General features: G+C 45.7%; 1 protein-coding gene across 1 annotated transcript; it reads left to right on the top strand.

Annotated features, from left to right (window-relative positions):
• The first annotated feature begins 200 nt into the window (after window positions 1–200).
• Window positions 201–27,235, top strand: LOC148500751 (uncharacterized). Its single transcript, XM_088451351.1, has 5 exons — window positions 201–304; window positions 13,506–13,584; window positions 14,960–15,057; window positions 15,205–15,694; window positions 24,355–27,235. The coding sequence occupies exons 2-5, from the start codon at window positions 13,551–13,553 to the stop codon at window positions 25,758–25,760; spliced, it is 2,028 nt and encodes a 675-aa protein (XP_088307477.1). The 5' UTR covers window positions 201–304; window positions 13,506–13,550; the 3' UTR covers window positions 25,761–27,235.
• Window positions 27,236–27,488: the final 253 nt, after the last annotated feature.

Raw genomic sequence — 27,488 nt, 5'->3', positions numbered from 1 at the left:
CTAACACCCGGCAGCTGCATTAATGGATGAGATCACATTTACTATGTGTGTACCAGCCCAGAAGTAGGATGGAACGCAAAGCCGGAAGTAGGGTGGACCGCAAAGCCGGAAGTAATGTGGAACGCAAAGCGCGAAAGAAGGGTGTGGTTAGTTGGGGTTTGGTGCAAACCCTCTGACGTCATCAGGGCTCAAACAAAGAGTCCACTCCCCGGATCCTGGGGACTATGCAAAGGAGGTTACAGAAGTAGCAGTAGTGGTCAGTGAGGCAGACGCTTTTCCTGGAGAGAGCCCCTCCACACCTAAGGTGAGTGTGGAATGGCGGGGGTTCTGTAGCTTGTAGTGGGGACCTTCCACAGGGGGAGACAGCGGAGCACAGCCGGTGTTCCGCAGAGGTCTCAAACGCGAGGCCGCGGCTGCAGGGGGAGAAGTAGACCTCAATCGGGGCTGGGACTCCAATGCACTCCGGAGCCCAGGGAGTAGAACCAGGGTGTGGCAGACACTTAGGGGTGTCCGAAGAGGGTCGGGTCAATCCATCAGGAAGCAGCCCCTTCCCGATGAAGGACAGGTAAGGCAGGAGCTGTACAAAGCCACGTCTGTATTATTGTTATTATACAAGGGGTCGGGGGAGCAGCCTGTGGTGTCCTGTTATTAATATACAGGGGGAGCAGCCTGTGGTGTTCTATTATTATTATTATTATTATACAGGGGGAGCAGCCTGCGGTGTTGTTGTTATTATACAGGGGGAGCAGCCTGTGGTGTCTTGTTATTATACAGGGGAGCAGCCTGTGGTGTTCTGTTGATGATGATGATGATATTATTATTATAATAATACAGGGGGAGCAGCCTGTGTTGTCCTATTATTGTTATTATTATTTTTATTATTATATAGGGGGAGCAATCTATGGTGTCTTGTTATTATCAGTGTACAGGGGGAACAGCCTATGGTGTCCTATTATTCTTATACAGTGGGAGCAGCCTGTGGTGTCCTATTATTATTATTAATTATACAGGGGCCGTGCCTGTGGTGTCCTGTTATTACTAATATTTATATACCACAGGGATTGGTTGAGAGATCTATCAGTCTGTAACTAGGAATTTGATTGGAGGATGATGCCAATATAGGAAGACTCAACCCGACGTACGAGTTGATCCTATGACTAAGCTATCAAAGCGAAACGCACGTTATGGAAGGGAGATGCACACGGCAGGGCCGTAGCTAGGGTAGTGCGGCCGGTGCCATCGCACAGGGCACCACAGGTCAGGGGGGTGCTATTTGGGCCTGTCAAACTTCTGTTTATTATCATTCTTGCTTGTAGCTTCCTCTTATTTCATCCCCAGCATCTCCTGGTCTCCCCTATCTCTTCCCTGGCCCTTCTCCATGAAGCCATGGTCCTTTTTTGGGTGCATTATGTCCCTTTGAAAAATGAGGGGGGCGCCAATGCTCTTTCTGGCACAGGGCACCAAAAAGTCTAGTTACGGCTCTGGCACACGGCACTTGCCAAACTAGCATGCATCAGTTTGTTTTAATGTGATCCGCCCAGACTGTTCCAACGGGTATCTGTGAGACGATTTGACCGGCAATATTGCCAAAGCTAGTTGCAATTGATCGCCTGTAACATGAGATAAACCTACAGCAGGTGTAAAGGCAATATTGATCTCTGCACTAGCCAGCTGGGAACTTGATAAGTGATGTTATGCTATCCAGGCAGTTAAGGGGCCTATCCATTAGCAGAATGATAAATCGTTCATTATATCTGCTAATGGATAGGCGATGAACGATGACAGATGCGCACTTCCGCGGCCGATAAATCGCATCTATCATCTCTCCAACATGTTGGTCAATTATCGCAAATAGCTGTACAATATTAGCAATCTCGTGCGGTTTATATGCGGTGAACGACAAAAGATATTAGCAGCAGCTGCAGAGAAAAAATCCACTCCTTGAATGATGTCATGCGATATCGTTCGTCGTTTGCCAAAATCTGTCATTTATATGACCGATATCGTTCAGCACAGCCACCGGAATGTTCAAGGGATATATTTTGTCTTTCATCGCTCAGAAATACATCTGCTAATGGATAGGCCCCTATAGTCGGTGATTAAAAGAGACCTAATGCTGATCTGTTCAGAATCTGCCCATAATACATCAGATTCTTATACATTTATCATCCAAAGTTACTATTTAAGTAACGTTTGTAGGCTGATTGCAACCAATTTGTATATCAGTGATACTCTATTCTAAATCTGTGTATCATAAGCAGCAATAATCCATTTTGAAAGGGATTAATATATGCAAGTTGGCAACATAGGGCGGAATTCAATTGATTTCGCGGCCCGCATCTCCCGGCTAAAGTGACAGGAGATCGCGGGCCGCTATTCAATTGTGCCAGCGTTTCACGCTGATCGCACCCAAAGTGGTCGGGTTTAGCCGCGTAAAACGGCTAACCCCGACCAAAGTGCTGAGCGCGATCGCGAAAACTGATGTTTGGGCGCCCAAACATGTCACTTTTCGCACATTTCAGCTCTCATCCCCCAGGGGCTGCGAGCTGAAATGTAGCGCTTGGCAGCTGATCGCGCCCCAACAGGAGCAAGAATAGAATAGCTCCGTCGGGCGCGATAGGGGATAAAAAGAATTGAATTCCGCCCATAGTATACCAAACATAGCAAACAGCTATAAGGTTATACTATATGTAGCACGTCTTATTTGTAACACATTGGATTTTTGAACAACCAATACCGAATATAACGGTGGGATTTGTTATAATTTTTGAATTGTGCTAACCGATTTAATACATCAATTAATATCTGTACAGAGATTAAACGCATAATAAGAAAAGGGGTTCTGTGGAAATTCCTAATGATATTATTCCTCAGCTAATAATATCCATTCAGTAATACACACTGAATACAATTATTGGATGCGTTGTTAATTCTGACCGATTCACCCTCAGCACACTACACGGATGCACTCCATTACATATTGACCAGCCCCAATGCATGAGGCTGTATATCTTGAATAAGCTTTCCCTCATATAACGGCTTTACAACCATGTGATTGACTCATGAGAGGTTTTTTGTTATGTGTATGTTTGATCTTTTGGATGAGGTCTTGATAAAGGTCACGTTTGGGACCGAAACGTTGACCAGAATACAGATGCATCCTAACAAGTGTGAAAACTGATCATGAATAAAAACTATTTTTATCATTCAAGCGGCGAGTGCCTCCTTCCATTGGCTGGAAATTCAAGCGTGTATGTGGGATCCATTGATCCTTGGAAGCACCCCATTGTTGTCTACTTCTAAGTTGAGAGTGCGGGACAATTTTTATTTATATATATATATATATATATATATATATATATTTAAACCAACATACACTGATCCTAATTGTGGGATTAGTGATTATTTCTAATCATATGGATTATAGTGAACATGGATTTGTAAGAAGGAATTGTCAACAGATATTGATGCATTTACTTTACAATAAATTATGTTCATCACACGAGTTACCTACTGAATCACACATGTATTGGTGATACGAATAGGATCATATGTGATTGAAATTTATTTACTAAGTAAGGTCTTATAAGTCTCCTGACACCCGATAGAATTGACTATTTGGGCGGAATTCAATTGATTACGCGGTCCGGATCTCCGTCTAAAGTGACAGGAGATCGCGGGCCGCTATTCAATTGCTGCCATTTTTCGCGCTGATCGCGCCCATAGAGGTCAGGTTTAGCCGCGTAAAGCAGCTAAACCCGACCAAAGTGCTGAGTGCGACCGCGAAAAGTGATGTTTGGGCGCCCAAACAGGTCACTTTTTGCACATTTCAGCTCTCATCCCCCTGGGGCTGCGAGCTGAAATGTAGCGCTGGCAGCTGATCGCGCCCGACAGGAGCAAGAATTGAATAGCTCCGTCGGGCGCGATACGGGCTGGAAACAATTGAATTCCGCCCTTTAAGTTGTAATATGTAATAACACACTTATTGTCTGTGTATTATTGTATCAGAGGTGGCGACATTAATTCTTTATTGAATATTTTTTACTACAATTCAATGATGTTTTTACAATGCTATATGACAATAAAAACAAAAATAATAAAAACAAATATTTTGCTGTATAGATTTTAGGGATAACATTAAAAGTTATGTTTTATTTAATTTAGAAATACAACAATGTTTCTATAATGGCATGTCTCACTCCAAATTGCCCTAGGGCTAATAAGTAATTATATGCCCCGAATCCTTGGCCTGAGTATTATTAAAGAGTCACAATAAAATATGGGATTGATAGATTAAGACATTGTATCTATCAACAATTCATCCATCTGTGTGTGCACCATTACAATAATTATTTTTTCTTTTGTGTTTGCTGTTAGTACTGTATATTCCTGGTAGCACCTTCCCAAGAAACAATATATAATTATATTCTATATATACCTCTGGGATAAGATGGTTATCCAATATACCAATTATAATAAATTAGAAGTCTGTGCTGATATTTTTCTCTCTTTTCGGAGCATTCTTGTTACAGGTAGAGTGGACTCTTGGGTCCTGTGAGTATAATACTACTGTTCCATTATAACTCTGTTGGAGCATACTGTAGTGTTGTGTTACCTGCAGTATAAGCTGCCTAAACAGCTGTCTAGCAGTAGTGTTTCCCCCCACCACCCTCATAATTCCCCATCCTTGAAGACACTGTTAGGGGCAACGTTGGGTGTGTGTGGCGATCAAGACTCTTGGCCACAGGAGGACCATTTCTATGACCATAACCACTTCACTGCAGACGCCAAGTAGGGCTCGTCCTCTATACATACTTATGTCTATGCAGAAGACAAGTCTGACGCATCAGCCTCAGTGGAACTCTGATAATATGGGAAAAATTACCTTGTTTCACCGCTAACCAGTACAATTGGTGAGCTGGGGAGGTTGCAGCCTGTGCACCATGCGAGATGACATCACTGAGATTGATGACAATCTATGTCACTATACAGAGAATAAGTTTTCCATAATGCAGGGGATAAGTTGGGAGGACCCATCAGCCACCTATCGCCTCAATCCTGGTACATGCACAGCTGGGCACACCCTTGTTTGAAAGATCGGGTAGTCCTCTCTTTCGCACCAGGTGCCCCACAGAAGTTACTGCTTGGTTACCAGACAACAAATGACCACCATATAATATTATCCTTTGCTATGAGAAGCTTAAATAAATCTGCCCCATCATCCTTCTGCTGGCACATTCACAGGTGACGTCCCATTCTTCAAAAGACACTTGCCCAACTAGTAGTTATTGTCTGGTGGTCCCAAGACGGTCACTGTATGCGGTAGGTTTTCTCACTTTAAGAACCATGTGCCTTGTGGGGCTGCACAGTGTTTGCCTTTCGTGTAAGATGGCACTAACTACTGAAAACCTGCAGTATGTGCAGGACCCTGGAAAGTAGTAGGGATGGCAGAGCAATAATGACAAAGTATTTCTTTGTGGGTTTTATAAGAAAACTGGAAATTTACTTTTAGTTCAATGGCAAAATCAAACAATTGTTTAGCCATTTTGAGAAGATTTTTGACATACAGTGCATCTGGAAAGTATTCACAGCGCTTCACTTTTTCCACATTTTGTTATGTTACAGCCTTATTCCAAAATTTTATAAATTCATTTTTGTCCTCAAGATTCTACACACAATACCCCATAATGGCAACGTGTAAAAAGTTTTTTTGAGATTTTTGCAAATTTAATTAAAAAAAAAAAAAAAGAAAGAAATCACATGTACATAAGTATTCAAAATTGAGCTCAGGTGCATCCTGTTTCCACTGATCATCCTTGAGATGTTTCTACAGCTTAATTGGAGTCCACCTGTGGTAAATTCAGTTGATTGGACATGATTTTGAAAGGCATACACCTGTCTATATAAGGTTCCACACTTGCCAGTGCATGTCAGGGCACAAACCAAGCATTAAGTCCAAGGAATTGTCTGTAGACCTCCGAGACAGGATTGTCTCGAGGCACAAATCTGGGGAAGGGTACAGAAACATATCTGCTGCTTTGAAGGTCTCAATGAGCACAGTGGCCTCCATCAACCGTAAATGGAAGAAGTTCGGAACCACCAGGACTCTTCATATAGTTGGACGGCCGTCTAAATTGAACGATCGGGGGAGAAGGGCACTAGTCAGGGAGGTGACCAAAAACCCAATGGTCACTCTGTCAGAGCTACAGCATTCCTCTGTGGAGAGAATGGAACCTTCCAGAAGGACAACCATCTCTGCAGCAATCCACCAATCAGGCCTGTATGGTAGAGTGGCCAGACGAAAGCCACTCCTTAGTAAAAAGCACATGGCAGTTTGCCAAAATGCACCTGAAGGACTCTGACCATGAGAAACAAAATTCTCTGGTCTGATGAGACAAAGATTGAACTGTTTGGTATGAATGCCAGGCGTTCTGTTTGGAGGAAACCAGGCACCGCTCATTACCAGGCCAATACCATCCCTACAGTGAAGCATAGTGGTGGCAGCATCATGCTGTGGGGATGTTTTTCAGCAGTAGGAACTGGGAGACTAGTCAGGCTAGAGGGAAAGCGACATTCTGGATGAAAGACAGAAAAAGAGGGGTACCTCTGGTGCTTCACTCTCGGACCACAAGTGGTAAAGCATCACGCTACCACAGATATAAAGAAAGTGTTTTAATAATTGGTAAAATGATTATAAAAATCGAGGTATATTCCTAGAATGAATAATTATAAAAAAAATGGTTGCGTAGAGTATAGAATACTGGACTATTACCGGTAAACAAACAGAAGACATAGACAAACATACATAACAATTAGTTCACAGTGATCGCGATGAGTGACAAAATATGTGGGTCCCAGAGACCCTCCACTTTAAAAAAAAAAAATGGGGTCCTTCCTGACCGTTTCTGGGTCCCATCATAATTTATGCTTTAGAGCTCCCTATATAACTCTCAGACCTCCCCTAACCTTACAAATGATACCACACAGCCATGCCCGGCCTTTACACATTATGCCGCACATTAATGCCCTTTACACATTATGCCATGCAGTAATGCCCAGTCTTTACACATTTTGCCACACAACCATGCTCGATCTTTAAACATTAGGCCGCACATTAATGCCACACAGTAATGCCCCTTACAAATGATGCCACACAGCCATCCCCAGCCTTTACACATTATGCTGCACATTAATGCCCTTTAGTTCCCCTATGCATTGCCCCCAGTAGATGACCCCCTATGCATTGCCATTAGCAGTAGTCCGCCTATGCATTGCCCCCAGTGGTAATCCCCCTATGCCTTACCCCTAGTAGTCATCACCCCCCGTGAATTGCCCCCAGTAGTCATCCCCCCCCCCTCTGCAGGGCCCCCAGTAGTCATCCCCCCCCCTCTGCAGGGCCCCCAGTAGTCATCCCCCCCCCCTCTGCAGGGCCCCCAGTAGTCATCCCCCCCCCCCCTCTGCAGGGCCCCCAGTAGTCATCCCCCCCCCTCTGCAGGGCCCCCAGTAGTCATCCCCCCCCCCTCTGCAGGGCCCCCAGTAGTCATCCCCCCCCCTCTGCAGGGCCCCCAGTAGTCATCCCCCCCCCTCTGCAGGGCCCCCAGTAGTCATCCCCCCCCTCTGCAGGGCCCCCAGTAGTCATCCCCCCCCTCTGCAGGGCCCCCAGTAGTCATCCCCCCCCCTCTGCAGGGCCCCCAGTAGTCATCCCCCCCCCTCTGCAGGGCCCCCAGTAGTCATCCCCCCCCCTCTGCAGGGTCCCCAGTAGTCATCCCCCCCCCTCTGCAGGGTCCCCAGTAGTCATCCCCCCCCCTCTGCAGGGCCCCCAGTAGTCATCCCCCCCCCTCTGCAGGGCCCCCAGTAGTCATCCCCCCCCTCTGCAGGGCCCCCAGTAGTCATCCCCCCCCTCTGCAGGGCCCCTCAGTGACCTGGGCCTAATGCCCAGGTCACTCACCTATTTGTGGTGCAAATACCTCCATTTGGGCCTAATGCTCCCTATGTAGCCTGGGCCTTGTGCCCACCTATATACCAACAGGCCTATTGGCTGAATTTATGCCACGGGCCTAGTGCCAGACAACCCTGGTGGTCTAGGGAGGGGTAAATAATGGTGGCGCATGGTGGAAGAGGTTGCGGGGGGGATCTTCGATAGCTCTTTTTCTTCCCACCCCTGCAGTCCTCTTCGGTCCTCAGCTTCATACTTCTGCCGCTGGCCCGTCCTGGCCAGCGGCGCCGCCTCTTCCTTTCTTCCCTCTTGATCACACCGTCTTCTGGCCTCTTGCGCGGCCGCTGGAACTGTTGCTGCGCTGCTCTTCGGGAGGTCTTCTCTCCTCCCCTCCGCCGTCGGTACTAAAGTTTCCCGCTCAGCCGCGTCTAATTCAAGACTCCGCGAGTGGGTGGGGCTATGACGCGGCAAGCCGCAATTGGCTCATCGCGTCTGACTCCTATTGGCTGCTGGACCGCGAGCCGTGTTTGGCTCGCGGCCAGTGCCAAACAACCGCCGCCGACAGCCGCTACTTGGCTTCCGGGCAGCGAGCTCCGCTTAGCTTGCGCCTGGAGCCAACCTACTCCCGCCGACGCTGGTGGAAGGGACCAGGCGGTCCCTTCACCAGGTACCCGCCGCAGTAGCTTACCCGGCGCTGGGAACAAACACTGTCCCAGCGCCGGGCACGGATGCTGTGCCTGTGCTGGGATCAAACACTTGATCCCAGCACGGCTTTACACAGCAGCAGCCAATGAGAGTCTATCTCATTGGCTATCTCATGAGAGCGCTGTGTCTGTTACTGCAGGGGGACGCGCTGTGCTGCAGCCAGCTGTCAGGGATTGGCCACAGCACAGCGCGTCCCCGGGGACCCGGATACTTTAAAAAAGAGGGTCCCCGGTGCCCGATAGTGGGTAAAATACGCGCTATAGCGCGTATTTGTGATCACAGGTTCAGGTACAAAACATATAGTGTCCTCTATAGGGAGTAAAAGAAGATCTTGGGGGAAGGATATGCTATTGAGCGGTTTACTCTTTCCCCCTCTGGTGGGAAGGTGTTCAAACACCCACAGGGGTGTGCAACTCCAATATCAATGTCCCAGATAGAATTCAGTGTCAGGTATAATTCTGTACCTTGGTAATTCCAATGTGCTGCTGAGTTCCAAACTGATGTTGATGTCCTCTGTCAAAACCGGATAATTGGCGAAGACAGAATCTGTTTGCAATTGGAATCTGCGCAATGCTGTCTTGTAAAGGGCGTCAAGACTCCATCTTAGAAATAAAATCTCACAGCACTATTTTGTAAACAAAAGGTACATAGTCAGCCTTCCTCAAACACAGGCAGACTAGACAGGGAGGCTCCGACAGCACAGCTGGAAGCCTCCTTCCTGTATGAGAATTAAATTCACTGTTTAAACACATTTTGCAATTGCAGTTTAAAAACATCAGAAAAATACATGTGTGCGTGTGTGTGTGTGTGTGTGTGTGTGTATGTATATATATGTGTGTGTGTGTGTGTGTGTGTGTGTACATGTGGCCCATCATGCGTGGACTTATGTATATAATATCACACAGACTTATATTTGAAAAGTAGCAAAATTCCCTGCAACTCGTACACACAATGTTAAACAGAATACAGTCAGTTTTTTAGTGATCCTTCCCAAAATCATACTGGCATGGCCACGCACACACATAGATGCCCTTCCAGCTTAGTGCTGCTCGCTGAGTGCCCCACCGACCCTCAAACGCACAACACAATTCAGTGCTGTTTTCCCCGCATACATACATTTAAAAGCAATGGTCCCGTAACGCAAAAAGGATAATTATTACTTGGTTTAAACGCAATGTCCGTATATAAAGAAATGAATGTTTTCTGTAACTATGGCTTAGTAAATGACAATTGGACTGTGTGTGGAACCGTACTGATCTACTCTGTTTCCACACCGTTCCGGTGACATCAATATGAAGATCAGAACATGCGGCTATGAAATATGAATGTTAGAGAGAATATCTATTTGAAATGTTGTTTGCCATAGCAGCTTAGATTTGCATGTGGGGGATACCAAAGGAGGTTGGAGACCTTTTGTATCCATTTGAAATTGTCCAATAAATGCCCTGTAACAGATTTCTAACCTTTACCAGAAGACAATGACATTATGTAGGCTTGTTTAACTGGGACTAGGATTTAATTAACAGTAGTTTCAGGTAACCAAAAGGATACTCCCTTTCTGATGACCTCACAGGTAAAAGGGGGTGGGAACCATAGCATGCACATTCTGAGGACAAAAAAGGCCGGCAGCCGGCACACACACTGGCAGATCTTTGGAGGAGAGAGAGAGGGTTTCCTCTCTCACAAGACAACGGAAAATGGATCTCAGTTCCCCTGGGTTATAGCTAAGTATAAATTGTGTAATATTTAGCCTATTTGGGTGTCTGTGGCTATTTTTGGTGTTAGTCTGTTGTTGGCTTGGCATGGTTTGTGGCTTTCTGGGGATATTCATGGGTCTGTGTTGGCATGCAGTGGATGATGTGTTGTCTGGTCTGTGCTTTTCATATGCACTGTAGGGTACAGTGGTCTGTTGTCAGCATGCAGGAAAGGGATTGATTGTGGACTTGTCGTGATATTTGTGGATGATTGATGCTGGTTGATTGAGACCCTCTGGTGTGCTCTGTGTTGGGGCCTTCCCATGTGCTTGAACGGTATCTCTGCTTGGGAGAGATGGGCTTGGTGTGTGCTGTACTCATGAATGTGATCATAGGGTGGTGTCAGTGTTGTATCGTGGAGGTTGAATTGATGGCAGCTTTTAATGGTTGTGGGTGGTTGCCATGTGGTGTTGTGTGGGTCAGATGGGTATGTTGTCTGCTGTTTGTTGGAGATGGCTTGCCTCCATGTGGGGTGAACAAGGGAAATTGTGATTCTGCCCAGTTGTGGTGTTGTGTGGGTCAGATAGGTATATTGTCTTTGTTGTGGTTGTGGTCATTGATGGATGTATGATTTGCGGAGTTGCAGCTTGGTGCAGGGTGAAGTTTGCCTAGGGATCATGAGGCTTGCAAACAAAGGAAAAACATGTGCTTCGGCCCTTCCCCCCTCCCCACGGTCTAGTGACTACTGGATGAGGTCTGTTGTAGGATGGTATTGTTGTATATTGGAATCAGCTTGTGTTGTACATGTTGGAATATTAAATGGTGCAGTGTTTGCCTGATGTGTTGGCATATGATAGCCAGCGTGCATATTTAATTAACTATGGCATTATGGGAGATTTCAGTGAGGTAGCTTCATAATGGAGTTTGTTTGTAGACCATGCGGTTTGGACAATAGGGCAGGAAGCATTCCCACCCCCCCCCTCACACACAAACACACACACACACACACACCATCACCAGCCATCTTGAACATGTGCTCTCAGCAGACATTGATATCTATCTCATTGTATTTTGATGTCTCTCTCTCTCTCTCTCTCTCTCTCTCATATTGCTCATTGTATTTTGATCTTTAATAACCGTTTCATGTATATTAACTGTACCTTATGACCTAATGTTTGTACAATTTATTTGCGCTCATTATTAGATCATAGCGTTGTAACATCTGTACTTTTACCTGAATTATAATCTTTAGCGCTTTGGACCGCTATTCAACTGTCTCAGTATTTCATTAATGGTATAATCAAAATAGCGACATCTAGTGGTTTTAGAAGGTACAGGCAGGTTTTGTCTTAGAGGTTCTAGGCAGGTGAATCTTAGAGGTTTATAGGCAGGAATGTATTAAAAGGTTTATTTACAAATTCAACAGCCTCCTTGACTTGCAATCGTGAGTCGGAGAAGCGGAGAATGTTTGCTGGCAAACTAAGGGTGAGGGACGTGTGGATCACATCTCTGATACACCTTACCTCACTTACATCGACGCGTTTCACCCGTGCTTCGGGCTTCGTCAGAATTCTGGATGAAAACCTGCTCCAGAGCGCTCTTGACCTCAGACTGGGGCGACGTTTCATCTGTCAGCAGGACAACGACCCTAAGCACACAGCCAAGATATCAAAGGAGTGGCTTCAGGACAACTCTGTGAATGTCCCTGAGTGGCCCAGCCAGAGCCCAGACTTGAATCCAATTGAACATCTCTGGAGAGATCTGAAAATGGCTGCGCACCGACGCTTCCCATCCAACCTAATGGAGCTTGAGAGGTGCTGCAAAGAGGAATGGGCGAAACTGTCCAAAGATAGGTGTGCCAAGCTTGTGGCATCATATTCACAAATACTTGAGGCTGTAATTGCTGCCAAAGGTGCATCAACAAAGTATTGAGCAGAGGCTGTGAATACTTATGTACATGTGATTTCTTCGTTTTTTTTTGTTTTTTTTTATTACTAAATTTGCAAAAATCTCAAAAACTTTTTACACGTCATTAATGGGGTATTTTGAGGACAAAAATGAATTTATTCCATTTTTGAATGAGGCTGTAACATAACAAAATGTGGAAAAAGTGAAGCGCTGTGAATACTTTCCAGATGCACTGTATGAAGAGGTCTAATCGCACTTAGAGCAACTTCTGACAATTCTAAGTCATCTATGAACAAACAAGGTGTCATGTGATTGTGTCCTGCATAGGAAATGACTGATGGGGGTGTTGCAATGTGCCTCCTGAGGGTGGCAGAGCTGTCGGTTATACAGTCATGGTCAAAAGTTCTGAGAATGACACAAGTATTGGTTTTCACAAAGTTTGCTGCTTCAGTGTTATTAGACCTTTTTGTCAGATGTTACTATGGTATACTGAGGTAATATTACAAGCATTTCATAAGTGCCAAAGGCTTTTATTGACAATTACATTAAGTTTTTATGCAGAGAGTCAATATTTGCAGTGTTGACCCTTCTTATTCAAGACCTCACCCTGGCATGCTGTCAATCAACTTCTGGGCCACATACTGACTGGCTGCCTATTATTGCCTAATCAATGCTTGGAGTAATTAAATGCTTGTAATGTTACTTCAGAATACCATAGTAACATCTGATAGAAAGGTCTAAAAACACTGGAGCAGCAAACTTTGTGAAAACCAATATGTCAGTCTCAAAACTTTTGGCCATGACTGTATACAACATGGTAGTAGCTCAGATCCATTTATAGGCACATCACAGGTGCATATAATGGAGGAGTTATTTTAGACTAGAATTTCCCCAGCACACTGCAATGTCACTGTGACACTTCCAAATGCCATAACCTCCCCGGTCATGTCCCTGTATTATTACTATAGATATAAGTAATGATACTGTGACACTCCCAGATCTCCTCACCTGCCCAGTTATGTCCCTGTATTATTACTATAGATGGATATGATGTCACTGTGATACTCCCATATCCCCTCACCTCCCCAGTCATGTCTCTGTTTTATTGCCTCCATTTCATTAACATGATCATTCAGCTGCTGACTGTAGAGGTGACTGCTGGGATACAGTAACACCAGGGGATGTGTCTGGGTGATGACTGTATCATTGTGTGTGTCATGTTCCTATAAGGTGTCAGGATGTCACTGTCTGTCTCCATACAGGAGGGGGAGTATATAGAGGAACACAGAGGACTGTACAAGGACGTGATGATGGAGAATCACAGGCCCCTCACATCACTGGGTAAGGCGGTCATTTATTGTACGTGGGAGAGCAGGTATGTGGACCCCCTATATACACACACAGTGATCACGGTGAGCGAAAAAAAATTGTGGGTCCCAGGGATCCCTCACTTGAGAAATGTGGGGTCCTAATCCACTGTTTCTGGGCCCCATCAAATATTATGGGGGTGAGGACAGAACAGTTTTGACAGAGCTGGGGGCAAGGGGCAGGCAGAACTGGGGGTCAAGGAGGTGGTTTAGAGCAGGAAATACTGGGGGTAGGGAGGGGGTAAGGGTAGATAGCAGCTAGAGCAGTGCTGGCGGTAGAGGGTTTCAGGATAGGAGCTGGGACAGTACAGGTGGTAAGGAGGGGGCATGGCTAGATAACCGCTGGAGTAGGACTGGGGGGCAAGGAGGGTGTTAGGGGCATATGGGGGTCAGGATAGGAGCTGGGGCAGTACGGGGGCCAAGAAAGAGGTTAGGGGCAGGCAGTACTGGGGGTAGGGTAGATAGCAGCTAGGGCAGTACTGGGGGGGCAAGGAGGTGGTTAGGGGCAGGCAATACTGAGGGCAGTGCTGGGGGTAGGGTAGATATAACTTGTGGCAGTGTTTTCCTCTTTTGCTTTTGCTGGAAGCCCTTGGCCGGGTCACTGTTGACCGTCTGCAGCTCCCTTTTGCGCCATGCGCTGTCCGCCTCCTGTGTACAGAGAGCTCAGCACGGACTTCTGTGCAGGTGATGCTGCTGTCCTTCATCAGGTACCTGCTCCATCTGCCCCTACTGCTACCTGACCAATCTGCAGGAACCGCGCTCCTCTCTGCTGCTGCCAGCGATCCCACTTCTCTCATTACTCCCCCATTGCGGATTGCAGTGTCTGGACTCTGGAGAACGCGCTTGCGGGGAAAGAAGTTTAAGGACTGAAGCAGCGTTGGCAATTGGCTAGGAAGATCCCGCTGCGTGGTGATTGGCTGGGGGGATCTGCTGCACAGCGATTTATCTGCGGGTGACTGTGCCACGTGGGGAATGGTTGGGGGGACGCCGCTGCACAGAGATTGGCTGGGGGGACAGTGCTGCGTGGTGATTGGCTGGTGGGGCGGCGCCTCATGGTGAATGGCTGGGTTGACGCTGCTGCATGGTGATTTGGTGGGGGAAGACTCTGCACGGTGATTGGGAGGACGGCGCCGCGTGGTGAATGGCTGGGGTCGTGGTGCCGTGTGGTGAATGGCTGGGGGAACGATGCTGCACGCTGATTGGCTACTGAGGTACACACAGCGCCAGCACGTCCTTAGGGACCCAATCAGTTTTAAAAACAGGGTCGTAGTGCGTATTTTGCGATCACTGACACATCATCTTATAATCTCATATAGACAATGTACTCAGTCACTGTGTGTCTCCTACAGATGGAGCCAGTAACAGGAATACCCCAGAGAGATGTCCCCGTCCTCTTTATTCCCAGGATGATACAGAGGAGAATCACAGGACACCACAGGAGCATCAGGTAGATGGGATTCAGGGTCTTACAAAATACCTTAGCGACTTTTCACTGTATGATCTGTAAAGCCGCTGTGTGTCTTATACACTGACATTTTATTGTTTAATCTTAATGTAATCAGACATTATTAAAGTATTCTTTTATTGTTTTTAGAGTAAGGACCTTTCTGATATGAAAGTAGAAGATATAGAGGGAGAAGAGACTTATGTGACTGATATGAAGGCAGAAGATATACAGAGAGAAGAAGAGACGTATGTGACTGATAATAAGGATGAAGATATAGAGGGAGAAGAGACTTATGTGACTGATATGAAGGCAGAAGATATACAGAGAGAAGAAGAGACGTATGTGACGGATATGAAGACAGAAGATATAGAGGAAGAAGAAGAAGAGACGTATGTGACTAATATGAAGGCAGAAGATATAGAGGAAGAAGAAGAAGAGATGTATGTGACTGATAATAAGGATGAATATATAGGGGGAGAAGAGACGTATGTGACTGATATGAAGGCAGAAGATACAGAGGGAGAAAAAGAGACATATGTGACTGCTAAGGTAGAAAATACAGAGGGAGAAGAAGAGACTTATTTGAATAAAGATCAGCAGTGTAAGGAGGAGGAAATCCCTATAGATATCACTACACGTGAGTAATAATCACTTATTCTTGAAAAGAGTCACATATTCTCCTTGCCCAGTCACTACAACAATCTCTTATCCTACATCCTCCTCTGTCACTACAAACTAATGAGGAAAATGTGTCAGCTCAGTGGGGGAGTCAGAAGCCATCAGCCCCTATTTATACTCCTGCTCTCCCCCTCACATGATGTTTCAGTGTGTTACCAGCCCAGAGATCTGACCAGTCTCTTCCCCAGATATTACCCCCACACACAGGGTAGGATTAAGGTCTGTGGAGGTCCCTGGGCAACAAACATGTGGGGGCCCCTATTAAATGTGACAAACTGGGGGTATGCGCAATGGGACATTATGCAGAGCCCCCAGTAGTGCCAGTGTCCACAGTGGTAGTGACCCGTATGCAGAGCCCACAGTAGTGCCAGTGCACACGGTGGTAGTGCCCCGTATGCAGAGCCCACAGTAGTGGTGCCCTTTATGCAGTGCTCCCAGTAGTAGTGCCCACAGGAGTGGTGCCCCTTATGCAGTGCCCCCTATGCAATACTCCCATTAATAGTGCCCGCAGTAGTCATGCCTCCTGTAGTTATGCCCCCTGTGGCAGTGTGCCCAATAATTATGCCCTACTAGTAATACCCTGTAGTTGTGCCCCCTATGATAGTGTGCCCAATAGTAATGCTCCCTGTAGTCATGCCCCCTGTGGTAGTGGCCCCAGTAGTAATGCATCCTGTTTAGTACCCTCTGTATAAATGCCCCCAGTAGTAATGCTCCTGTATTAGTGTCCCCAATAGTAATGCTCCCTCCGTCGTAGTGCCCCAGTAGTAATGCCCTGCCTTCAAGTAGTAAAGCCCCCAGAAGTAATGCCCCCAGTAGCAATGCCCCACCCACACAGTAGAAAAGCCGCTTGCCCCCCCCCCCCCCAAAAAAAAGTTAATACTTACGTTAAGCCCCGCTCCAGCTGGCATCCACATCCAGTCCGCTCGGCTGTCCCTCTGCACTATGGGAGAGACGTCATGACTTCTCTCTCATAGTGCACTGCTAGAGCCGGAAGCTGGAGCTGCTGCCGCTGCAGGGAGGTAGCCGGGAGCCCGCTGGTTACAATCTCAGCAGGCGCCTGGCAAATGGTGCCTTCCTGCGGCGCCAGGGTCAGGTTGGCCGGAGGAGGCAGAACTGGTTCAGTCTCCTCAGGCCCAATTTAATCCCAATGGGAGTGGGGACCCTTCACATGTGATGGCCCAGGAACGACCGCCCCTGTTGCCACCCCCCCGTTAATCCGGCCCTGCACACAGTGTACTGGGGAGGGGGCAGCAGCCCACACCCAATCACCTCCTGTATGTCAATCCAGAGACCCGACTCTCCGGTGCAAAGTTTTGCTGAATTGTGAGGGGATCCCTAGTCCAGCAGCCTAACACCGCCAAGGCCTGGACTTCTTCCCACTGTACCACCCTGTAATAGGAAACAAAGCTCTGCTCTCCAGTATCTCCTTGTAGGTTGTATGAGCCTAAATTCCACACCAGAGAACGTTACACAGTACTGAGCCTCAAATCCCTCCTGTCCTATCCTTGTAATACAGCTCAGTTCCCACAATTCAGGTATACACCCCTGTGCAGGTCACTCATTAGTATGTCCCTAGGAATTGGGTATCCCTGCAGGGGGGCTGGGTGTGATGTACACTCCTGCTAATTATTAGTTTCCCCCTATGACGTGAGTGCCTTAGTGTCTGAGAGTTACCAGGATAGAATAATGGGACTTTGAGGCTTGTTAATAAGAAAAGGGATGTATGATAAAGAAGGGGCCTTCCTCTAGTTATGTCCTCATAGTCATGTGTGACATCCCGCACCCTCCAGCTGTTCTGTGCTTCCTGCCTCAGAGACAGACAGAGGATACGGCCACAGATAGACTTCCTGTAATACCTTTCATATGTCACCTGGCAATGTTACATATACACAACATGACAGCCTAACTGTACACATTACTGCTATACACCCCTTATGTGCTGCCTATACCCCTCACCCACAGTGTATGCTGCACAGTACTACTATACACCCCCTTATGTGCTGCCTGTACCCCTCACCTACAGTATATGCTGCACAGTACTACTATACACCCCTTATGTGCTGTCTGTACCCCTCACCTACAGTATATGCTGCACATTACTACTATACACCCCTTATGTGCTGTCTGTACCCCTCACCTACAGTATATGCTGCACATTACTACTATACAACCCCTTATGTGCTGTCTGTACCCCTCACCTACAGTATATGCTGCACATTACTACTATACAACCCCTTATGTGCTGTCTGTACCCCTCACCTACAGTATATGCTGCACATTACTACTATACACCCCTTATGTGCTGTCTGTACCCCTCACCTACAGTATATGCTGCACAGTACTACTATACACCCCCTTATGTGCTGTCTGTACCCCTCACCTACAGTATATGCTGCACATTACTACTATACACCCCCTTATGTGCTGTCTATACTCCTCACCCACAGTATATGCTGCACATTACTACTATACACCCCCTTATGTGCTGTCTATACCCCTCACCCACAGTATATGCTGCACATTACTACTATACACCCCTTATGTGCTATCTATACTCCTCACCCACACTATATGCTGCACATTACTACTATACACCCCCTTATGTGCTGCCTATACCACATTACTACTATACATCCCCTTATGTGCTGTCTATACCCCTCACCCACACTATATGCTACACAATACTACTATACATCCCCTTATGTGCTGCCTATACCACATTACTACTATACATCCCCTTATGTGCTGCCTATACCCATCACCCATAGTGTATGCTGCACATTACTACTATATACCCCCTTATGTGCTGTCTATACTCCTCACCCACAGTATATGCTGCACATTACTACTATATACCCCCTTATGTGCTGTCTATACCCCTCACCCATAGTGTATGCTGCGCATTACTACTATATACCCCCTTATGTGCTGTCTATACCCCTCACCCACACTATATGCTACACAATACTTCTATACACCCCCTTAGGTGCTGTCTATACACTTCATCAACAATATATGCTGCTCATATGTGAAGTCCGTGAAATACCCATTGCCAACTGACGAGGGCTGTCACAGCTGGGTGATGTGGTTCCCTTTTATATTTTTAAGACTAGAATCATCTGTTATTTTGTAAATTTATCATAATCACTTGTAATCTGCAATAATAAACAAAACCACTAAACATTGAGAGCTAATAGTAGGAATTCTATCCATACATTTTATTAATTTCTTCTTCAGGGTCCATAAGGATCCACAGGGATACCATGGGCCTAATGTGGTTGGAGCGATCCAGTCACCAAACAGTTAAGCTTTCAGCTCCCAGGATGCCTCAGGTCCTCCACATATACCCCGGCTACAGGCATTCAGTTCTTCGTTTGGTGTGGCAGGATTCAGAAGCACCTTTGGTAACACCGGACTGCTCAGGCAGTCTCAAGTTTTAATTTTATTTCTATGTTTTTTGAGTTATCAGTGCTGAGCGTCTGAATTAAGATGCATGCACTGCGACTCCGTCTACCTCCGCCGGGCCGCTACACCAGTAACGTCTCTGGTGATTTTGATGCTGAGACCCGGTATGCAATAAAACGCACAGAGATGTCAGGTAAGCGCGGCAGTCCTTGCTTTCGGCGCTGGAGGCGCACTAGAAGCCGCTGCAGTGAGGGCCAGGGGCCATTCGCTCCCTTCACTAGACCACCGGGGCCTTATCGTCTGACGCTGGGGATTGGCAGCAGACGCTTCTGCTGCCATGAGGTCAGCGTACCCGGCCGGTTGACGCAGCTTAGGAGAGGTAGGCTCTCCCCCGGCAGCTCCTCCCCCCAACCTAGACGCAGATCCATCAAAGGTTTTTCCCGCGTCTGGGTCGCTCCTCCTACCCTCCTCGTCCATATGAGATGCACACAGTCCACTATCTGTGCTCTGCTGAAGCTGTATTGGTCTCGGGAGGTTTTTGGGTCAGTCTCCCTGTATACCTCTCCCCGGGTCAGGTATATAATGCTCTATATGCTACCAAGCCTTGCGTTTGAGTAGTTGATTCAGGGTCTATTGCAATTGTATGTGACGGTTTGTAAGCTGCTGTTTTGATACTGCCTTTTATTTCTGACTGTCAGTTTATAACTATTTCTGTTGTTTCTCCTTATCCCTCTGGTAAAGTAGGGTGGGGAGTTTTCCTGTGTACTTCACATTTACTTGTTATTTGTGAAGGATGTCACATTGCATTTTTACCTTTTTATAATTGATATGTCTAAATGTAAAAGGGAACAGGAAGCTGAGGCCCCTGTGATGGTTTCATGTAAATCCTGTTTGGCGGGCTTGTCCTCTCAGGACTTTATACAGGATGGTTTGTGTGCTGTTATAAAGAATCACCAGTCCAGTCTACCAGCATCTGTACAGTAGCCATCTTGGGTGTCCTTGTATCAGGTGATGAGGCAGTTAGAGGATTGTTTGGCTACTCCCACGCTGCCTCCATTAATAGGATATCCACAGCATGCTATGTTTGCCCCTCCTATACATCCTTGCTGGATGGATGGTTATGCCCACTCAGGTCAGAGTATGGCTCAGTCGGCTGTGTGAGCAACCAGTAGTTACTAAGGAGCCTAAGTGGATGTTATCTTTTTATCAGTCTGCTCAGCATGTAGATTCAGAGGCATCATCGGAGGAATCAGATGATGCGCCGGGTTCTTCTACAGGGTCTAGCAAGGGAGAAGACGACCATCCTTCCACAGTGGATGTTCCTTCTTTGATAAGGGCAGTCAAATCAATCCTAAATATACAGGATGATGAGCCAGCTCCTAGAAAGAAGGCTTTAGTGTTTAAACACCAGAAGGTGGTATAAACTGTGTTTCCTTAATCTGAGCAGATCACTGAACTTATGGAAGAGGAATGGAGTAACCCGGTTAAACGATTCCATGTTACAAAAGATTAGCATCTTTGTATCCTTTCCCAGCTTCTCAATGTACTAAGTGGAAATCCCTCCTACTGTGGGTGCTCATGTGACACATCTAGTCAGGAAGGCTACCTTGCCTTTTCCGTCAGCATCTTCTCTATCCTACAGATAGAAAAATTGAAACATGCGTTAAAGCAATATTTTCATCGTCTGGAGCTGTTATTCGATAGTGGCTACTCTGGAAGCTTCAAAATCTGCAGGACTGCCATCAACAGCTACATTAAAGTCTTCTTTTCGGTCTTTTTGTCCTCGGGGACGAGCAAAAGGACAGTCTTCTTCCAGGCCATCTAGTTCTCGCAGGACCACCAAGCAAGCTAAAAGGTCCTGGCTGGCCAGACGTCCACTTTCTAAGCCGGACGACAGACCCTCTGCCTGATGGGGCGGGCCTCCTCCTGGGAGATTCCAGGGTGGGCGGTTGATTTCTTCACTTTGCGACTGCTGGCATCAAATAACAGATGCCTGGGTCCGAGAAGTGGTCTCTCCGGGGTATGCTCTCACTTTCCGGAGATATCCTGCCCAGAAGTTTTCTTGCACTGCTACCCCATCAGGAGGCCCTATACGCTTTGCTGCTGGCAAGGGTGATAATTCCGATTTCTGTGTCTCAACAGGAAAAGGGTTTTTATTCCAATCTATTTTCGGTTCAGAAACTGAATGGGTCTTGTCGCCCTATTCTCAATCTGAAAACCCTCAACAAGTTTATCCGTATACCCAAGTTCAGTATGGAGACTCTCCGATCAATTATTTTATCAATTAATTATAATGGAACCTGGGGATTTTATAGCGTCCCTGGACATTCAGGATGCATACCTCCCATGTACCTATTACACATCCCACCAAAAATATCTATGGTTTGTGGTCCTGCAGCAACATTACCAATTTCAGGCACTACCCTTTGCCCTATTAATGGCCCCTTGGGTCTTCACCAAAATAATGGCGGTTTTGGCTGCCTACCTCAGGCATCAGGGAGTCGGAATACTTCCATACCTATACGACCTGCTGATATTGGCAAAGTCTTCAGCTGTGTTACAACACCATCTCCAAATGACCATTACCTGCCTACAGATGCACGGCTGGATCATCAGTTGGAAGAAATCCTTGTTCTCCAAAACAGCAGATGGTACATCTGTAGGCAATTCTGGATTCTCAGGCACAAAGGGTGTTTCTGCCAGGGGACAAGATTGCAGCCTTATAATTGCGAGTAGCAAATTGCTACGCAATCGATGGGTATCAGTTCTATCAGCAATGCAGGTCTTGGGGTCAACGGTATCCACCTTCGACATGGTGGAATATGCTCAGTTCAACTCTAGACCTCTGCAGCAATTGATTCTCTCCCATTGGAATGGACAGTATCATCTCATACAATCCCGGAGGATCCTTCTCACTCCGGAGGTTTCTCTGTCTCTGTCTCTCTGTGTCTCTCTCTCTCTCTCTCTCTCTCTGTCTGTGTCTCTCATCTGGACAAAGGTCGCCCATTCTGGGTTCCAAATTGGGTGCTCCTCACCACGGATGCCAGTCTTCACAGATGGGGAGTTACAACAGGTCATCACACCTTTCAGGGAAGATGGACAGTTCAGGAAAGTCATCTGCCCATAAATACGGTGGAACTTTGAGCATTGTACAAAGCACTTATCATGGCACATGACCTGCTTCGGGCAGGCTGGTCCAGATCTCGTCCAACAACGCGACCACAGTAGCCTATCTCAATCATCAAGGAGGCATGCAAAGTCGCGTAGCCATAAGGGAAGTGACAAACATTTTAGTCTGGGCAGAACATTATCTTCCAGCAATCTCGGCTGTGTTCATCCGCGGAGTCAACTGGGAAGCAGACTTCCTAAGTTGTCAGGACATACACGCAGGAGAATGGGCTCTCCACCCGAATGTCTTTCAAATCCTTGTAGACAAATGGGGACTACCAGACACAGACCTGATGGCATCACATCTCAATCACAAAGCCCCAGGTATGGGTCAAGGACCAGGGACCCATCAGCCGCCTTCGTGGATGCTCTGGCAGTGAGGTGGGACTTCAGGCTAGCATACCTCTTTTCTCCAATCTACCTCCAAAGGATTCTCAAATAATTCAAGCAAGAAGGCAGCAGGGTGATAATAGTAGCTCCTGCTTGGCCCAGGCGCCATTGGTTCACCAATCTAGAGAGTCTCTCCATAGACACTCCGCTTCCACTTCCTCTACAGCCGGATCTTTTAGTGCAGGGTCCCTGCCTGCATCCGAACTTACCTCCTCTGTCTTTGATCGCGTGGCTCCTGAGTATTCCATGTTAAGAGCCAAAGGTTTCACTAGCTCTGTGATTCAGATGATGCTTAGGGCACAAAAGCCTTCCTCGGCCTGCATCTATTACAGAGTTTAGCACTACTTTGGTCAGTGGTGTTCCCACAGAAAGTATGACCCTAAGGTTTTTAGGGTTTCCCGGATACTTGCTTTTCTACAGACTGGGGTAGACCACGGTCTCCGTCTGGCCAGCCTGAGAGTACAGGTTTCTGTGTTGTCAGTTTGGTTCCAGCGAAAGATTGCTTCCTTGCCAGATGTTAGAATTTTTTTACAGGGTGTTCTCACAGTTCAGCCACCCTTTATCCTACCGGTGGCACCATGGGGTTTGTCATTGGTTCTCAAGGGGCTGCAAGTTCCCCCATTTGAACCTCTGGAATCAGTAGATTTGAAATGGTTGACAGCGAAGATGCTTTTTTTTTCCTCCTCACTATCTCTTCTGCACGCAGAGTCTCTGATTTGGTGGCTCTCTCTTGTCGCTCCCCCTGTTTGATTTTTCTCCTTACACGGGCGGGTTACCTTCCAAAGGTAGTGTCCCGTTTTCATGTGAATGAAGAGATTGTGTTTCCAGCTTTTCAGTCTTCAGACCTTTCTATAAGTGAAGCCTCCCTGGATGTGGTTCATGCTCTCCGTATCTATGTGGATCGTAAAGACTTTCAGAAAATCAGACGCTCTTTTTGTGTTATATGGTTAGGATGGCCAGCTAACAAGCAAACTCTGGCTCGATGGTTATGCATGACTATTGCTCAGGCTTACACACAAGCTGATCTACCTGTCCGAAATACGGCAACAGCACTTTCTACCTTGTCTGTAGGGCCATCATGGGAATTTCGTCATGGTTCCTCTGCTGAAAAATTGTGCAAGGCAGCCACATGGTTTTCTGTCCACACTTTTCTTAGGTTCTATGCCTTTGATACTTTTGCCTCTCAGGATGCTTCCTTCGGGCGACGAGTTCTCCTTTTTGCTCAGGAGCGTCCCCACCCTTCGGGCAACTGCATTAGGACATCCACATGGTATCCCTGTGGATCCCTATTGACCTTGAAGAAAATAAGAGTTATGGTAGACTTACCTTTGTTAACTCTTTATCTTCAAAGTAAGTCCATAGGGTCCACAGGGCACTCGCCCTGACGCACCTGGCTGCATTGGGTAATATATTTTTTGGTCACGGATTCCTTCATCTTGTGTGAGAGTGTTTCTGGTGTACGATTGTTCTTCCTTCTACTGTCTTGGGCTTGTTTACAGAACTGAATGCCTGTTGCCGGGGGCGGGGTATATGTGGAGGAGGGCCTGAGGCATCCTGGGAGCTGAAAGCTTAACTGTTTGGTGTCTGGATCACTCCAACCACATTATCCCCATAGTTAACAAAGGTAAGTCTACCATAACTCTTATTTTCCAACAGATGGACGCACAATCAAGAATACCTCGGAGGGAGATCTCATTTTGTGCCCACATTTTAAAATGGAAGATAACATCAGACAGGCTTCTCCAGGAGACATCCCCATTACTCTAAATTTGCATCCAGTACCTCACAGTGCAGATATATCATCTGGTCCCTCTAATCATGAGCAATGTTCCCCTGATACCTCCAATATTGCTACACACAGTACAGCTCACGGTGGTGATAAAAACTTTCTCTGTTCTGAATGTGGGAAATGTTTCACACAGAAACAACGTCTTGTTATACATCAGAGATCTCACACAGGGGAGAGGCCATTTCCATGTTCTGTGTGTGGGAAATGTTTTATGCAGAAATCACATCTTGTTACACATCAAAAATATCACACAGGGGAGAAACCATTTCCATGTTCTGAGTGTGGGAAATGTTTTACACTGAACTCAGAGCTTGTTATACATCAGAGACGTCACAGAGGTGAGAAACCATTTCCATGCTCTGAGTGTGGGAAGTCTTTTATAGCAAAATCATATCTAAGTACCCATCTGAAAATTCATATAGGAGAGAAGCCATTTCTATGCTCTGAGTGTGGAAAATGTTTCACAGAGAAAGCATCTCTTGTTAAACATCAAAGATGTCACACAGGTGAGAAACCATTTCCATGCTCTGAGTGTGGGAAATGTTTTTCAGAGCAATCATCTCTCGTTAAACATGAGAGAAGTCACACAGGTGAGAAACCAATTTCATGCTCTGAGTGTGGGAAATGTTTTACACAAAAATCAAGTCTTGTTACACATCAGAGGAATCACACAGGGGAGAAGCCATTTATATGCTCTGAGTGTGGGAAATGTTTCAAGCACAAAACATATCTTGTTAGACATCAAATATGTCACACAGGTGAGAACCCGTTTCTATGTTCTCAGTGTGGGAAATGTTTCACATTTAAATCAAATCTTGTTAAACATCAGAGAAATCACACAGGGGAGAAACCATTTCCATGCTCTGAGTGTGGAAAATGTTTCACAAATAAATCAAACCTTGTTACACATCAGAGACGTCACACAGGGGAGAAGCCATTTCTATGTTCTGAGTGTGGGAAATGTTTTACAGAGAAATCAGAGCTTGTTATACATCAAAGATTTCACACAGGTGAGAAGCCATTTCCATGCTCTGAGTGTGGGAAATGTTTTACAAAGAAATCAGATCTTGTTACACATGAGAGAAGTCACACAGGGGAGAAGCCATTTCAATGCTCTGAGTGTAAGAAATGTTTTATACGGAAAACGGATCTTGTTACACATCAAAGAAGTCACACAGGGGAGAAGCCATTTCAATGCTCTGAGTGTGAGAAATGTTTTACACGGAAATTGGCTCTTTCTATACATCAGAGAACTCACACAGGGGATAAATAATTTTCATGCTCTTGTGTGGGAAATGTTTTACAGAGAAATCAAATCTTGTTACACATAAAATAATATATATTAAAAAAATGAGCTGATAGACATGAAACACAATACTTAAAATCTTTTGGCTATTGTGCTTTGAGTACCAGCAATAGCAGAATGGACAATACAAAGTGCCACTAGTAGACTAAACATTGGTACATTTTCCAACAACAATCAATCTTTAATAAAGGGAAGTATATATTACACAGTCATGGGCAACAGAAAGGAACAGACAAAGAAAAAAAAATAGTGGGTTTTCTAAACAGTTTAAAAAACAGTGTAACAAACATTGAACACCATCTGTGACCAGGTAATTTCATAATCACACTTGACATTTGTTTATGTAATGTCCTGCAAATTTCAATTTTTAATCCAAAATCAACATGTAATATAAATAGCTTTTTCTAATGTCACTCTATGGTCTCTTCTCTAAGGCTAACATCTGACTCTCCCTGTATCTCACCCCTCTGTACACATTGCCGCCTCATTAGTCTACACCCCTCTTATGTACACACATGGGCTTTTTTCTTATCTATATACAGTAACAAAAATTTCTTACACCTCCTGCAACTATAATTGTCTCTCCTGCTTCTATTAGCAGGTGACATATCTCCAAATCTAGGCCCCACTAATAACGGAATATAAATCCAGCTAACCTCATAAACATCATGTTTCCCCATCACCCTCCAAGTCACTAATATGTGCCTTATGGAATGCACGCTCTGTTTGCAACAAATTATCATCTATCCATGACCTTTATCTCAAAAAACCTCAACCTTCTGGCGATAATAGAAACATGGCTCACACAATCAGACACTCCCTCCCCTGCAGCACTGTCACACGGTGGCCTACACGTCACACAAACCTCCATGCCTGGTAATAGTACAGGAGGTGGGGTAGGAATATCCCTGTCCCAATCTTTCACATACAAAGTTTTCCCACAGGTACCATCACTCACATTTACATCATTTATACATTCTATCAGGACTTTCACCCCTTTCTCTCTGCGTGTTGCTGTCTATCACCCACCTGGGCCACACCAACAATTTCTGGAACATATTTGTCTGGCTCCCTCACTTCCTATCCTCAGACATCTCCACCATCATCGTGGGTGATTTCTGTATCGCTATTGACAGTCCACAATCTCCTCATGCCTCCAAACTACTCTCTCTAACCTCCTCTATTCATCAGGAGGGTCACTGCCTTGATCTACTAACACCAAGGAAGAACTAGAAGAGGTCGTCTGTCATTGATGCACATGTATAAAATATAACTATTATTTTTAGCTGTAACATGCATAGATTATAAGCAGTTAGTGATATAATAAAAGAAAGAATTAGAAATGTGAATATAGAATGAAGTGTTTTTTAAAAGGAAATTCTGAGCCATACGGCCCTACCATTAATTGCTCAAATTTATGTGTATATATATATATATATATATATATATATACACGTGTCTTTCTCACTTGTATATTGTTATATATTGATAATAAATTCTTTATTCATAATTCCTCAATATTGATCAGCGTTTCATTCTCTGTATTTTTATGTATATTTATTTCACATTCATTGGTGATCCCAAAACAGATCTTTCATAAAGAATATCATGATTCCTTTTACAGTACAGACAAATTAGCCAGACTATAACGTTTTGTACAATGTATCTCTTGATAGAATCCTCATATAGTTCCTG

This window comes from Taudactylus pleione, unplaced genomic scaffold (genome assembly GCF_031769625.1).
Source record: "Taudactylus pleione unplaced genomic scaffold, aTauple2 ptg000547l, whole genome shotgun sequence".
Taxonomy (NCBI): domain Eukaryota; kingdom Metazoa; phylum Chordata; class Amphibia; order Anura; family Myobatrachidae; genus Taudactylus; species Taudactylus pleione.
This window is presented reverse-complemented; position numbering and strand designations above follow the sequence as displayed.

What these genes read in the sequence shown, in the direction of transcription:
- LOC148500751 (XM_088451351.1), top strand. Translation starts at nt 13,551, where the DNA reads ATGATGGAGAATCACAGGCCCCTCACATCACTGG. An exon ending in CAGGCCCCTCACATCACTGG is followed by an intron (nt 13,585 to 14,959) that starts GTAAGGCGGTCA and finishes TGTCTCCTACAG; the next exon opens with ATGGAGCCAGTAACAGGAAT. An exon ending in GGACACCACAGGAGCATCAG is followed by an intron (nt 15,058 to 15,204) that starts GTAGATGGGATT and finishes TATTGTTTTTAG; the next exon opens with AGTAAGGACCTTTCTGATAT.